The sequence below is a fragment of the Pomacea canaliculata genome, linkage group LG13, assembly GCF_003073045.1.
Source record: "Pomacea canaliculata isolate SZHN2017 linkage group LG13, ASM307304v1, whole genome shotgun sequence".
Classification (NCBI taxonomy): Eukaryota; Metazoa; Mollusca; class Gastropoda; order Architaenioglossa; family Ampullariidae; genus Pomacea; species Pomacea canaliculata.
In genome coordinates this window covers 6,992,813-7,007,765 of record NC_037602.1, presented here as the reverse complement: position 1 = coordinate 7,007,765, position 14,953 = coordinate 6,992,813, and the positions used below count along the sequence as shown (strand labels likewise).

Below are 14,953 nucleotides of genomic sequence, written 5' to 3'. Positions count from 1 at the left end.
GGCTGAAGTGTTCATCAAATATTCTGTCACGGTTAAGCCTTTTCTGGCTGACCTTCTCATTCATTCTCCCTTGCATGCTTTCTACGCTTGCACTTCATAAGTAGCGAAGGGGTTAAAGTCGTTAAATATGGCTCATGGACTGATCCGTGACAGCAGTACTTTACATTGAGATACATTAAAAGCATAATATACCCCTCAAAGACAAAGATCTGTTAATTACTTTTGCTGAAAGTCCTTTTAGAAGCCGTGCCCCCAACCCTGAAGCTCCAGAATGCAGACACAATAGACTTTTCTGATCGCTGTCACTCTTAAGGCCAACCAAGATTCTGCACACCGACATGCCAAGAAAAAAAAAGAAAAAATACTGTCCTTAAAATCTAATGATCGTGCAGCTATTTACATAATATAAAGAGAACAATTAAAAACATAAGACTCAATAACAAAACTGACTTGGACTCACTGTATCTTCTGTTTAGAATAGTGATGACTTTAGGTCTGAAGGTCTAGCATGTATTTCTACATGCTAGTTGCACGGTAGTAAGGGTGTGTGATAAGGTACAAAAAAATTTTTTTCTTAACTTTTTGGTTACTGGGAGTAAGGCCAGCTTTTAGTGAGGACAGGGCCATTTCCTCTCCCTCGCTGCCTTACCTTGCTCAACTTTTTATGTAGTCTAGTACCATTTTTGACAACTGGGTCAACTAAGGAAAGTTTGCTGTGCCCACAGATTTTCTTCTGACAATATGGATACATATGTCATAGTACTAGCTGTTTCATACTAATTGTTTTGCCTGACTGTTTGATGACTTTGGGCAGCCTTGCCTTGTCTTCCATTTCAGGTCCATTAAATGTATACTTTTCAATGAGTAGCCTGTACACACCCTCCAGCACTCTAAAGCTGATGTTTAAACTGTTTCCTTCAAAAGTCTCTACTGGGCTTTTTTGTATGCAGTTAACAGAATCACTGAAACACTGCTAAGGTATTGCAAGCTGGCGGCTGTCTGCTCCTGCTGTTCCGATTGTGAACATCCAGGAGAGGAGTTTAGCACTATCTTTCCCACTTCATAAGTCATGTCGATTTTTCCAGCTTTCAACCCCACAAAGTTGCAATCAACTCAGTCCTCAAACTCTCCAGCACAGTGATAAGGAGTGTTCGTCTATGAAGCAGATTTCTATGGCTATGCCATCTGCAAATTTTAAGCAAGGATAGCATTGTTTAAAGGAAGCAGATAGTCTAGAGTTAAAGCAGCAACATCTGAATCTGAAAGTACACCTGCTAGCTGTTGGATGCTTGTGTGGCACTGTGTACTTTGCCCAGTTGACTTACCTTAGCAATGGGCAATCGAAGGGGGCTGTAAAAAGGTAAGATAGCAAGAAAGAGTTGTCTTCACAAAAGATTGGTTCAAAGTAAGGGCTTGAACACCTTACTCCCCTACAACTGTAAAGTTGCTGGATTTCTTTTACCTTGCAGCATTGTTTGATGGTGTTTTGTTTCCAACACACTGTTACAAACCACAAGATTAATTTCATGTTTTTGACAACGAAATGTGGGACAGGTACTCATACACATATAGACAAGAAGGCCGCATTTCAAATTTTAATTCCAAAACTATGTCAAGTCATCAAGAGAAATATCCACAGGTATTTACAGCACAATAAAAATAGCATGTAGAAATTTTAAAAAAAGGAAACTAAATAGGAAGTCATATAGAAGAAAGAGGTAGGCTGTTGATTGTTCACGCATAAATGTGCACACACATTGTAACGATATATGTTAAACTTCATACTGCTGATTATGTGTCAGTAATACTATCATGTCTTGTGTAAAAGCAGATTAACAAAATGTCACTTTCCAACAAACTGGGTTATAGTTTTATGAAAACAGCAAATTAGCAAGCATAAATATCATTGTTCACAAATGCATCTGGTAGAGAGGGTCAGTTATTGTAATCCAGGGAACTTTTGCTCAGCTTTTTGCTTAAATCAGCCTTATGAATCTAATGTAGAGCATTCATTGTATAATATGTGAAGATCCTCATTTGGAACTGATAAATGATTTTTTAAAAAAAAATAAAATACCATTATCTCTTCAATTGATATCAAATCATCATTTTAATTATCAATCTATAGACTGCTGATATGTTGATGGTTATCTTGGGTGATAACTTGACAAAATAATCTAGCTTATTTGTTGTTTTTTTTTTTTTTTTTTTTTCTTTCACCAGGAAATATTAATTTAGACAATCTGCTTTGGAATGCAGTGGTTTTCTCCCTTAAATAATTTTTCTTGAGTTAAAAACAAGTTGTTGTTAAGAGCCCAGAATACCTACAAATGTGTTTCAGAACATCAGAAGTAAAACACAGATATCTAATCTCCATATGTACAGCATCTTTTTTTCCTACAAACAAGCAAACTGAATATTTTTTTATAAATTTGTTCTTCTGATTTGTCAAGATTTATTTAAAAATACGAAATCATTTGCAAAGTATTTTTCTTCTCAGTTTCAGAACACTTCTGAGTTCTGGCTGCCTAGTGTTTTTACAGGCTCTGTTGCAGAAAAAGTTCCCATTGGGACTGAACTTTGCTGCATGCGACCTCGATCATACTTGAGCTTTTCAGAAGTCTTAGGTGTGAAGATCTCCTGATTGGTTGTCTTTAAGTCCATGCTATCTTTCAAAATGGAAAGGCGTGTGACTCTCTAATCTGTGAAAAAACAAAAGCAGATAACTGTACCAGAAATGTCAAAAATTCAGATGCTAACTATAATTGAAAAATGTTTTTCACAAGGAATATTTCTTCAAAGAAGTTTCCTTGCCATTTTAAGTAATTTTTCAAGTCTATAACTTCTAGTGATGGGGAAATGATTTTTTAGCTTTTCTAGTTGCTTTTATAGATAGTAACAGCATTTTTAAAAATGAAGTCTTATTTTTAATGATGAAAAAAGACATGCAGAATAATCAAATACCAACTGATCCCAAATTACATTACTGAGAAATCTGTAGTATAAAAAAAATCCATAGACGATGTTTGAAAAAAAATCAATAGAAAATTAGTATTATGCTGTAGGCAGGGCCGTGCTTAGGGCCAGGCAGATGAGGCATCTGCCTAGGGCCCCGCACATTTGATTAAATAACAACCGTGGCGATCGTGGTGTCAAACACTACCTTATCTCGGGGCGTCAGCCGCTGCCTCGGGCCCGCGGGGTAAGACGGCCTGGCTGTAGGATCAGAGCAAAATAATGCGAAATGCACATGATTTTTTTTACAGCGCTTACACTTTTAAATACACAAAAGATTTCCATACCCTGTCAAGAGCATCAGGATTCAGAATCATTCTAGATGACTTGTATTTCTTGTAGTCAAGTGCCATTGTTGTTTCATATGCTTCACTGTCTGTTCAAACAGTGACACAGAAAATAGGTTGATGTTTAAGTTCATATGTCAGGAATCTCCAGCAAGCTGTCATTTTTAGATTTTTTCCATATAAATGTTGGTAATTGCAGCAATGTGACAACAGTGCATCAATTTATCACAAACTGTTATAAACAGTTGATAAGCATTTAATTGTTACTGTTACTAGAAATTAAAGAGAAATCTTGTTTAAAACAGAACATCTAAGTGACTTTTAAATAATCAAATGTATGTATTTACAGATAACACACAATTGCTAAAGAAAACAACATAATAAAAGTGAGACTAACTGAAATGGTCAAGAGGGATGCTGCTCTTCTTCAAAAAGTTCTGCCTCTTATAAGTGTAAGGTATAGACTTGGGAATGTATGTGTGATGTGTTGTCGTTTCATAGAACTTTCTGTTTAGTGATGGTTCACCAAACCATACACTGCTTTTTGTTCGCAGATTTGCTCCAGACACAATTTTATTATAAAGGCCAAGTGCAGGCTGCACAAAAAAAAACAAACCAATTAAGATAAAAAAAAGAGTTTTAAAACCTTGTTGATATTAAGTGTTAAGATTGCTATTTGAAAACTGAGTTCTAGAGAAAGGCTGCCCAATTTCACGTGAAAATCATTCCATGGCTTTTATCAATTTATGTGTAGCATAAACAGGGCTTTAAACCATTTTATTTTTATTTCTTTTTTTTTTTGCAGACATAAGTGCAAATACGTCTCTGTTAAGGTTTGAAGAAAAAAAAATATGGTATTTTCCAGACTTTGAAATTAGTATAACAGCTAGAATGCTTACATTGCCCATATGGTATCGGTATGTGGTGCTATCCATGTGGTCTTTGTTACGCTCAGGATCTGTGTCTCCCTCTGGAATGGAACTGTGGTTTCTGTGTTGACTTGGCTTTACCCGATCAACTAAAGCTGGGAAAACGTTTGTTTTTGAATTGTTTCAGTACAATTTCCACAATGTTAAAGTTGGTCTCATTTCAAAGCATATATACTTGAGCAATATATTGTATGTATAATACATTAGCAAGAAAAATAATAAATAATCAAAGAAAAAAAAATTGTCAGAGATAAGGAAGATATAGTATTTTAAAAATGGTGAAAGTATACCTAATTTCCTCATGCCTTTAAATCACAATTGGTTTATACCTTACTGCAGAAACATTATTTTAAATAATAACATATAACTATAAATGGTCTCAATTATAATTTTATGTGCATTCATGTTGCTTCTAAAGCATAATGTGAGATCCCATTTCTGACCAAAGTTAAAAAAAAAAAAGCTATCTTAGAGGCAGTTCTTTTGGGAACAACGACATCCATGGAATAGTGGTTGAATACTTAGGCACATGCAAAGTCACATGAACAAATATAAAACAAAAGCATAAAATCACAGGGCACATATACATGATACATGCACATACATGTGGGCACATGTATGTAACCAGACACCAAGGCCCGTGTCTGATTCTGAACCATCATATTGATGTGCTAAATAAAGGTTTTAAAGTAGAGTTAGCACTATGCTAAATGTGAATCCTGAGGATTAATCTTTTGGCACTATCTATGACACTTTAAAAATGATTTGTTAAAATTTGAAATGAAGACAAATTACATCTGATGGCAATGATCGAAGTATTTCATAGACACATTTTTTTAAAATTAAAGAATTAAAATTCAAGAATTTAAAAATTCTAGGACAGTTTCACTATAAATATAAATCTGATAACGATATTGGACTGTTTGAACACAATGTCAAATTCTAGTTTGTGTACTTTTATCAGATTTTGATATGAAGGAAACTGCCATCAGACTCTTGTTGTCATCCCAGATCCCATGACCATCATGCAGTTTGAAGTTTGTCTTCCGCTGTTGCTTGCTTACACCAGACAGATCAAAGGGAACAACAGACTTATTTCCACTGTCTGTGTAGGAAGAACGCATAGTTGTTTCCCCAAAGGCAATCATTTCTCTATCTCCTGAGGGGATGTTAGTGCCTGTTGGCTAAAGTGAAGATTGCAACTATAAAGCAACATTCAGCATGAGATTTCAGCATTTAAAAAGCTAAGGAAAGTACGAAGCAACACACTGTCAAAGACGTTTTCCCTTTGTCTTAATGTCTCTATGATGTCCTCCTACATAAACAGAATGGAGCAGCAATCGCAGGATAAAGTACAACTTCTCTCACTGTCATAACCATTAGGCAAAAACTACTAATTTTTATTGAAAGTTAATGCATGAAACAGTCCAGGAAAGAGAATAGACAATTTACTCTAAAGCATGTATAGGGGATTGTTGGAAACAGGGTCAGCCCTGGGGAAGGGGGAGGGGTGAGCAGTGGCGACCTCCAAAGGTCTGCGCTATCAAGTGCACCATCGGAATGAGACAGTCTGTAATTTTTTATTACCCTGCTACCGTATGTTATTCTGGCTTCCAAAGGCCCTGCAATTCTATTTGCCTGAGGCCCAGTATCCCCCTAGCGCCAGCTCTGGTTGTTATTTTCAAAATTAAAATGTTGGCTGATGTAGATTAGAAAGGAGGACTCATACTTTAAAAGAGACAAAGTTTCTGAAGACACTGAGGGCTTATATATTATATTTTATACCTATGTGCATTCCATTTCAAAGTTATGTATTTAGAAATGGGTAGAATCAGATTATCTTTCAGTTCATAACATACCTTTGGCATTATCTGTCTTAAGGAGAAATATTATTTGCAAAATCATATCATTTATATCTTTATCAATTAAAAATGGAAACACTTCAAGAATGAACCTGTTCTTTGATGGTGTGTTGCAAAAAAATAATTTTTAAAAAAAAGACAGTGTTACCATTTACAACTAATGATGGCTAAAAGTTATTACAGCCTTTAGTTCCTTCTATAAACAAAAAAAGCAAAAATAAAAGAGAAATAAAAGAATAATAATAAAGATGACAGACAAAAATTATATCTGTGTGTGTGTGAAAGAGAGAGTGATAAATGCCCCACTTAAACCTACAAAGGTCTGCAACATGTAAAAATAAAGTATAAATTTATAACAGACTGGTTTCATCTAATCTAATAAGTTATGCTAAGGACTATTAAATAAACATCAAAATAATAATGCAAAATGAGAAACAGCATATCGAAGTGAAAGATTTTTATGTTTTAATAAATGAATCCTGTAACTAGAACAGAATATGTACATGTTAGGCTGTGTCAATGACAAGACAGCAACATATTAAGTGTTTTACTCCATTCACAAATGTCTTTAAAATTTTCATAAAATATAAAGTGTAATTTCTGTCACAAAGTGAGTGACTATTATAAATTTAGGGACTCTTTTTGGCTTTGCTTTCTACAAATTACACTATGCTTCCTGATTTGTCCCACTAAAACCATATGCAATCTGCCATGCACAGAAACAGCTGTAGTCTAAGAAGCATGCAAAATCGATAGGCAGAATCTTGACAAAGAAAGGAAAAATATGTAGATATAAAACATAAGTACAAAATGAGTGCAGGAAAATAAGCTGCTGAAAGTGAAAAACTGAAAATTAAAAAAAAAAGACTGAAAACTGAAAAAAAATAATATGTATATATATACTGCTGAAAAGGAAGGAAGAACTGAAGTCCATTTTTGTTGAAACTGATCTGCATGAGTAGTATCGTAGTGTCCTAGTCGCTTGTCACCTTGTATTGTTGAGGGTCCACCTATCAATAAACATTTCTGAAAATCAGTGTGGTTAACTTTCTGTAAATGGAGTGCCCGTAAGCAGTTTCTTACATATGTTTGATATTGAACTCTTAGCTCATGCACACATATTCACATGTACACCCTTACAATATGTGACAAAGTATTAACAACTAATGTTTTTTGTTAAATCATAATTATAATTTATAACTTACTTTGGTGGACAGATGGTGCTTTTGAAATAGGATGCTTTTTAGGATCATGTCCAAGGAAACATCTCACGATATGTGGTCACTGGAATATCATGTTTTTCTTCTTGAAAGATGGGAGATCTAAAATATGCTGTTGAACCTTTGACTTTTTTCTCCTTAAAAAAAAACAACAACCCAACCACACAGCAAAATTACCTTTTAAACATATTTCTTCAAAATTCTGTGTAAATCAAGGTTCTCTTTGAGTATGCCATGTACTTGAAGAAACAGGGCTTGGTGTAGACTATGTTGATAATTTGAATATTATTTGGGTTTATTATTATTTTAAATATTATTTAGCTTTACAAAGTTTGCAATGATGCATTTATACTTCCCATGCCTCCTAGGACTTCTATAATGTTTGTTCTCCCTTATTTTGAGGCAAGATCATACTCACTTTAAACAGTCTAAGGCTGATAGATGTTTGAACAACCAAACCCACTTCTCACCTGTACACTGCGTTTTGGTTGGTAATAATGATCATGTGTAGTTTCAAAGACATTAACCTTGGTGGGGTCCTTTTCCATTCTGAAGTTTGTCACACGCAGTTTATTCTGAATATCTTTTAACACAGGTTTAGCCATTGGACGATACTCAAAAGATGCAACCTGGAAAGTAAAACAGTTTTGACTGACAACAGGAATGATTATCCATCAGTATGATTATTTTTGTATCTGTGAAAAACAGTGAGAGGACTAAAAACATAAAAAGGCAAATATATCATATATTTACTAAAAATCAGAAAATTCATATAATTCATTTATTTGCAGTAGTGTGTTGTGTGGTTATTATTAAGTTATTGTGCTACATTTGTCTGTTTAATAAAGTAACCATGGTGGGCAGTATTTTAAACTGCAGTTAATTAGGTTTATAGATATTTTATTTTGATGACGGTAATGATTATCATTACTTACACTAATGAAAACACCTAATTAAAAAATTCTTTTAAAATTAATTAGGAAAACCATTGGCATGAAGGTCTATTTTTTTTTTCTTTAAATAACACTAGATAAAGTTTGCTGTAAAATGCCATTTTCCCAAATTTGGTTAATACTCCATTTAATTCTCTTCTTGAAATACATGCCTACAAATAGGCACAGAAAAAGGTCGAAAACCCAGATATCAGGACTGCATACAAATGTGTTAGAACAGGAAGCCTAGGACTACATGTTAAATAAGTATATCTGCGTGCAAATGTGAGGTCACATGTCTGAGCTTTCTTTGTTCCTGATAATTTTTATAGGTTTGTATTCTGAGAATGGCAAAAATATATTCACCTAAATATTTTGATAATATATATGTGTCTTGTACTGATCAAGCTTTACACTGTCATTGGAAAAAAAGTTCACCCATTATACCTTTAAAGTCTACAATCAAGTGACTAGAAAAAATCTGTAACAATTAATAAAGCTTTGTTTTTTTTCTGTTGTGGATGTAAAGGTGTCTTGGAATAAAATAAAACAGTACGTACTGTTTCAGAAGTATGGTTGCAGAAATATTTTTCATCTTTGTGCATAATGTCCCCTAGTGGTGGAGGTCTGGCAATTTCAGATGGTCTGTATGTTTCATGGACAGGGTAATCTTCTCTAAACACACTCATATGAGATGGTGATGTTAACAGATCATCATTGAGGATGTTGCTAATTGCTTTTGAATGAGATTTGTTTGAGCCACGTAATGTAGAACTTCCTTCCATGCTGTTGTTTCTGTAAACGACAGAAAATAAATCATTTATATTCATATTTAGATAGCATCACATCAATTCTGGTATATGTATCCATAAAGGAATTTATTATACAAGGAGTGCGCGAGGTGGAACTGCTGGTGGTCTATGCAGTTTGTCAACGTTACTTGTAAATCCATACAGAAGAATGAGCAAAATAGCTTTATGGTGTACGACAATAGAATTACAGAAGATCTGTGGATCAAAAAAACTTTCAGCTCATGCACATTTACTCACAATGACTCGATCGATGGACGATCGAGCATATTTAACCCAGATATAAATTCTTACATTTCTTTACCTCTTTGTTTATTTTACAAATCTTGTCCAACATGTAGAGTAGGTAACAGACAATGTTTACGAGCAGATTAGTTCCTTGATTCACTTTACTTTTACATTTAAAAAATGTTGTCGCAGGAGCACTTGGCGTAGCTTTCCGTTGCCATTGACGACGCCACTAAGGGTGGTCTCTGTGGTGAGCTAACCTAATAATCCGGAAGTGATTGCTCAGCTGTGAGGCGGTCTAACTCTTCAGTGGCGGAAACGTGTTATTCTATGTGAATCAAACATGGCTGGCTCTACACGTCAAGAAGTTAATTTTAACAGACTTCTTCACCGTTGTGAAACAATGGCTGAAGACAAGGAATCTAGAGACTGGAGACTTGAAAAGGCAGTTATAGTTTTGAAAACGTTTGGTTGATAATAGATAATTGATAACTTTTTAGACGCAAATACACGCAGATGTTCTAAGGGTTGAAAAATGTCGTCTGCTTTACACTTTAGGGATCTTTAGCAATGATCAGTTGCTAAGGTGCACATTTTATGCGTAAAGAATACATGGCTTAGAACACATTTTCCATAGTACATAAAATTTGACAGGCTGGATTAAATATTCTTTGTTTTCATACTCGTATCTGTATATGATGCACTGTTCTGAGAACAGAGATAATCTGCATAACATTGATAATTTCTCCAGAATTTTAAGATTCATAAAAAATTAATAAGGCTTTGGCTGTTACAGTTTATTGGAGCCCTGCAGGATCAGCTGACTGAAATAAAAAAGGCACACAGGTATATGTTTCAAGACTGTTTGTTTACTACAGGTTTTTCTCCTATGATTTTTTTTTTACTTACATTTACTTATTTTTATGTTTGCTATTTAGTAACTCAAATGCAGGCAAAAGTAGAAATCAAAAACGTTTTTTATTCATCATAAAAATTAGTACTTAACTGATCTTAAAAATAAAAAAATCCATTATTTTGACATTTTTTAATCCTGTGAGAAAAGTATGTCTTACAATGTTGTCCATGAACTGTGATTGTTATCATGGAAGTTTGCTCATACACAATAAGTATTTATATGCAGTTTGAACAACTTGTTTCATATATATATATGTGTGTGTGATGAGCAAAAATTTTTTTCAGTCGTCCTCCACAGGAGACATTAAGTGAATACCAGAAAAAAGTTGACCTTTTGAAAGGTCTCATAGCTGTGGAAAAAATGGTGAGCTTATTAAAAGGTCTTTAGAAGAGTAAAGACATACATTTTTACGTAAAACATGATCTTAACTAGTTTGCTTATTGCTTCATTAGTTTATAAATGCTGACTAGATTTGAATATTTTGCTCAGTGATAGTATTGTTTTCCTGATAATTTATCTTAAAAATTTAAGTTCCTTTTACATCAATGTAATTTTAATTAATATTTTCTTTAAGCACTTTTTTTTTTGAATGCGACACCTGCTCACATAGCTGACTATCATTAAATACTCTGGTCCTCCTCCATCTCTGCTTGTGCATAAGTGAATGTGCATGCAAAGTTACATTGTGCTGTGTACATGTCTGTGTATGAAGGTGCATTTGAAGCCTACCCTAAAAAGAAGTGTGCTCATGGGCCTGACTGTATTTAAGTGCTTTGAACCTGGCTTTGATGCTGGTGAAAAGTGCTATTTAAGTGAGATGTATTATTTTGTATCAGAGTTTAGTTAATTGATTATTTTCGTTTCTAAGTCAATGATAAGGCAAAGAAAGATAAAACATTTTTGTTGCACAATTGAGTTTTGGATCATGTCTTTGAACTTATGTTTTGGAATAGCCTACAGGTGCAGAAAAGGTTCTGGCTACAGAGAGGCTGCCACAAGTAGCGCAAGTCCCAACAATGTACCAGCCCGCCACCTGCAAATTCGAGCCAAAGTGCTGAGCCATGAGGATATGCAACAGGAACTGTTAGGGCTGCGCAACACAACTGGTATTGATTTTAAATTTTAGCAGTGGCAAAAACTACATGTTGTGAGAGAGAATAGTTATTCAGCAAATCATGGTAATAGTGTTGCTCTATGTGTTTGTGTATGTGTGTGTGTGGGGGTTGCATGCTCTTACATTTATCTGTGTTTTTGTGTCTAGTACAGTCAAACCTTCCCAAAAATCATTTTATATGCTTATGATGTTGAGTGATGGAGGGAAGAAGTGGGGCTGACTTTGTTGAAAAATTATTAAGAGCCATCCACAGTCGGTTCTTTGTATGTTTTAGAAATTTTTTTTACAACATAAAAATGAAGAACATAACTATAAATTGTTCAGATTTTCCCGAGTAAATGATAGAATTTTGTATTTACAAAGACTTATGGTCTACCAGCAGAGAAAATAGTGTTTTGCATGACATTTTTAACTCATAATAGTTTCTGACTTTTTTGACATTTTATCACCGTGTTTTTCTGACTTTGAAAACAGGGTTTACAATCACTGAAGAGTATATTTATATGAATGAACAAGATGTTTTGATTTATGCACATCTGGCACAAGATTACCTATTATAAATTCTAACTCAGCAATATTAAAATGAGCATGATTGTAGAGAACATGAAACAATCCTCATGATACGCTTTGTTAAAGAGTAACAGTACCTCGTGACAGTTGAGCATAGAGAGGGGTGGGTAGATTAGTATTTTTGTTTTATTTTAGTGTTGCTGATTAAAGGGAGACAATAAATTCGAGTGGAAGCAGTTATTGTGCATTATGATTTATCTCCCGCACTCAGCGTTTATGTGGTGGTTTTAACTTGATTTTCTGAATTTGTTTATCTAATATAATTAATTTTTAAATCGTTCTGGTTTTGTTTGCCCTAACTTCGAAATTCATCATACTTATGGCGTATGCAGACGCTCACATAGTCACATGAAGGTCTTTTATATAATCTCAATACAAGAAAGCATACTATGAAATCTGAGTAATCTCCCACTCCCCCATTCCGCTTTTTCATTCTCGAATACAGACCTACAAACATCACCAATCACAGAGAGCGGCCAGAAACATAACATTGCTGAGGTCACAGCTCTGCCAGTGTGCACCATTTGTTATATCCCTGGACATATCCGCCGTCCCGAATGTGACTCATTTCTCTGTATAATTATTCTTTTGCGCTTTTATCTCGAGAATGGAGGCGATCGCTTGTATAGATTTTGAGAAAATAGTATCTTATGCTGAGCTTCACCCAGCGATTTCAAAACAACAAACAAAGCATTATACATTTGCGTAGACCTGTTAAAAAGGTGGATATGGCGAGTGGTGTAGTGGGTCACTTCTCTGTCCACAAACAGACGTGCGGCATCGCAGCGTGGCCAGCGCGGGCGGAGAACCCACCAGCTCCGACATCGACAGTTTGCTGCAGCACCACCACCGCATGCAGGAGCGGCTAGCCGAAGAGATGCTGGCGCACGCACGCGCCCTGAAGCAGAACATGGCGGACGCTGGGCGTGTCGTGCGCGAGGACGTCAAGGTGAGGTAGCTCAGCCAGCTTGCTTCAGGGATCGAGAAAATTCATGCTGAGCAGGAGATGGGGAAGAGAGGGGCACTTCTGAAAAAACGGAGGGATGAAAATGTTTGAATATTCATCATTCGTGGATTTTTAACCCTCCTCCTATCATCTTTTCCTATCGTTTCGTCCGTTTTTTGAGTAAGAGGCATAAAGGGGCTTGGTTTGACTGCATCACGAGTTAACTATTCAGGTAGCGCCTACAAATCATTATTGATGGGTATTTCAGAGGAGTGTCTGAAGGATAATTTTGAAGAGTGTGTGGATGTTTGTTTATATATATATACACACACATAGAAACTTACACCAAACTTAGTTTCCTTAAGGCTCATTTTTATTTTTTGCAGGTACTAGACATGAATTCTGGTGTTTGTGTTTCCCAGTTATTCAGCGCTCTTAAGTCGCTAGTTTCAGAAAAGAAAAAAAAAACCCTTAGAAGTTTCACATATACAAAGTGTTCGTGTTATGGGAGAAAGGAATCTGACCTTTCATTCCCTGTAGAAACCGTTGACCTACTCTTTTTATTTCTTGTCTTCGTCTAGCTTTATCTTGTTTTCGTCAGTTGGTGTGTCATCTTTCTATTTTCACGCCTTGTCATCTCTCCATATCTTAGTGTCATCTCTATCACATTCCGTGCCATATCTCTGTTCTCTTGGTGGGTACTTTTTCTGTCTGGTGCATTTTTTTTCGTCTTAAGCTATGTTTGGTGTGTCATCTTTGCCTTGTACCGTGCCATCTCTGCCTTGTACCATGTCATTTTTGTCTCGTACCCTATCATCTCTCTTTCTCGTACCCTGTCATCTTTTGGTATGTCTTAGCGCTATCTCGTGTTCTGTCATCTCTCTTTCTCTTGGCGTCCTCTCTCTCTCTCCGTGTCCTACCTCTGCCTAAGCAGGAAAGCGTCTGATGGTCGTTTTATTGCCCCCAGAAACTGGGTGAGAGTACCCGGATGGCGACACCAACTACGGCAAGCTGCAGACAGAGAGCGAGCGCCTGGAAGGTTTCACGCGCTCCTGCTCATGGTGGGTGTGGCTCATGCTGGTGGTCGTCGTCTTTACCTTCATGTTCATGGTCGTCGTGATGAAGATCTTTCCCAAGGGATAAATCTGCCCTTCCTGAGGATCCCAGCTGCTAACCACCAACCACCAACTCCAACGGGCCCTGCGACTGCTGCGAGGGTAGTTAAGGATGGCGTAGGACTGCGATGCGCGTGGGCCATCAGCGGCAATGAACACATTTAGGAGCCAGTGTGATTTCCTGCAGAAGGGGATGATGCAGTGCATAGACGGAAAAAAAAAGAAGGGATAAATAAATGTGAACAGAGTGGATGTTGTACACAAAATGAAAGAACTTTTGGGTGAAGGACGGTGGCATACTGTTGAGCTTCCATCATGTCATCTCATTTTTAATTCACTCTTGTCTTTACTACGACCACAAAATTCTCCTCCTGCTTCTTGCTATTCTTCCGTTTCTTTGCTTTATTCTTATCTTTCTTTCTTTTGTTGTTGTAGTTCTTCTTCGTCTTTTTTCCTTCGGTCTTATTTTCTTGTTTCTGTCCTGTTCTGTTCATTATCCATAGTCATAAGCCAGTGTTGTCCAGAATCCCATGGGAAACGTCCCATGGACATGGGACAGCACATGTATTTCATACTTGATATTGCAAAATAAATTTACTGTTATTTCATTCATCAAGATTTAAATCTTTCCTCTGAATCATCTATTGTACGTGAAGTAGCAGGAATTATAGAACAAAAGCCGAAAACAGTGTTGTCCATAGGATTGTTAATACCATGGGAATTGGGAAACATTTAAATTGCCATGGGAGGGATAGCATTGATTCTCCCCTTTCCAGAATTTTTTAATAATCTTTAACCCAAATCTCCTTTTCATTATAAATCGTTTGTTTTCGGTCAGGCTGCAGATGGAAAGCCTTCAAGAATATGTTCAGGGTGCTTGCTAGTTTGTGCCTTTTATTTAGTGGCCTTGCAAGAGTGTTACTGGCATGGGGAAAAGGGTGCGATTTGCGCATATGTTTCTGATTTCTGTTTTTTTCAGTGTCGTTGCTGTAATAGAGCTCACTTACTAA

General features: G+C 36.0%; 2 protein-coding genes across 2 annotated transcripts; one reads left to right on the top strand and one right to left on the bottom strand.

The window, feature by feature from the left end:
- Nucleotides 1-2,063: 2,063 nt before the first annotated feature.
- Nucleotides 2,064-9,555, bottom strand: LOC112554385. The gene is made up of 10 exons (XM_025222143.1): nucleotides 9,359-9,555; nucleotides 8,806-9,040; nucleotides 7,773-7,942; nucleotides 7,299-7,360; nucleotides 6,997-7,103; nucleotides 5,187-5,415; nucleotides 4,202-4,326; nucleotides 3,700-3,898; nucleotides 3,303-3,391; nucleotides 2,064-2,697 (listed from the first exon to the last, which is right to left on the bottom strand). The coding sequence occupies exons 2-10, from the start codon at nucleotides 9,028-9,030 to the stop codon at nucleotides 2,503-2,505; spliced, it is 1,401 nt and encodes a 466-aa protein (XP_025077928.1). The 5' UTR covers nucleotides 9,031-9,040; nucleotides 9,359-9,555; the 3' UTR covers nucleotides 2,064-2,502.
- Nucleotides 9,556-9,580: 25 nt separating this feature from the next.
- On the top strand, nucleotides 9,581-14,424 carry LOC112554384 (vesicle transport protein USE1-like). The gene is given in 8 exon segments (XM_025222142.1): nucleotides 9,581-9,727; nucleotides 10,079-10,128; nucleotides 10,483-10,561; nucleotides 11,152-11,188; nucleotides 11,191-11,304; nucleotides 12,653-12,831; nucleotides 13,796-13,817; nucleotides 13,820-14,424. Coding segments are annotated over 8 exon segments (735 nt in total). The 5' UTR covers nucleotides 9,581-9,625; the 3' UTR covers nucleotides 13,972-14,424.
- The last annotated feature ends 529 nt before the right edge of the window (nucleotides 14,425-14,953 follow it).

What these genes read in the sequence shown, in the direction of transcription:
- LOC112554385 (XM_025222143.1), bottom strand. Translation starts at nt 9,030, where the DNA reads ATGGAAGGAAGTTCTACATTACGTGGCTCAAACAAATCTCATTCAAAA. An exon ending in AGTGTACAGGTGAGAAGTGG is followed by an intron (nt 7,361 to 7,772) that starts GTTTGGTTGTTC and finishes ACATATCGTGAG; the next exon opens with ATGTTTCCTTGGACATGATC. An exon ending in CATCCCTCTTGACCATTTCA is followed by an intron (nt 3,392 to 3,699) that starts GTTAGTCTCACT and finishes CTGTTTGAACAG; the next exon opens with ACAGTGAAGCATATGAAACA.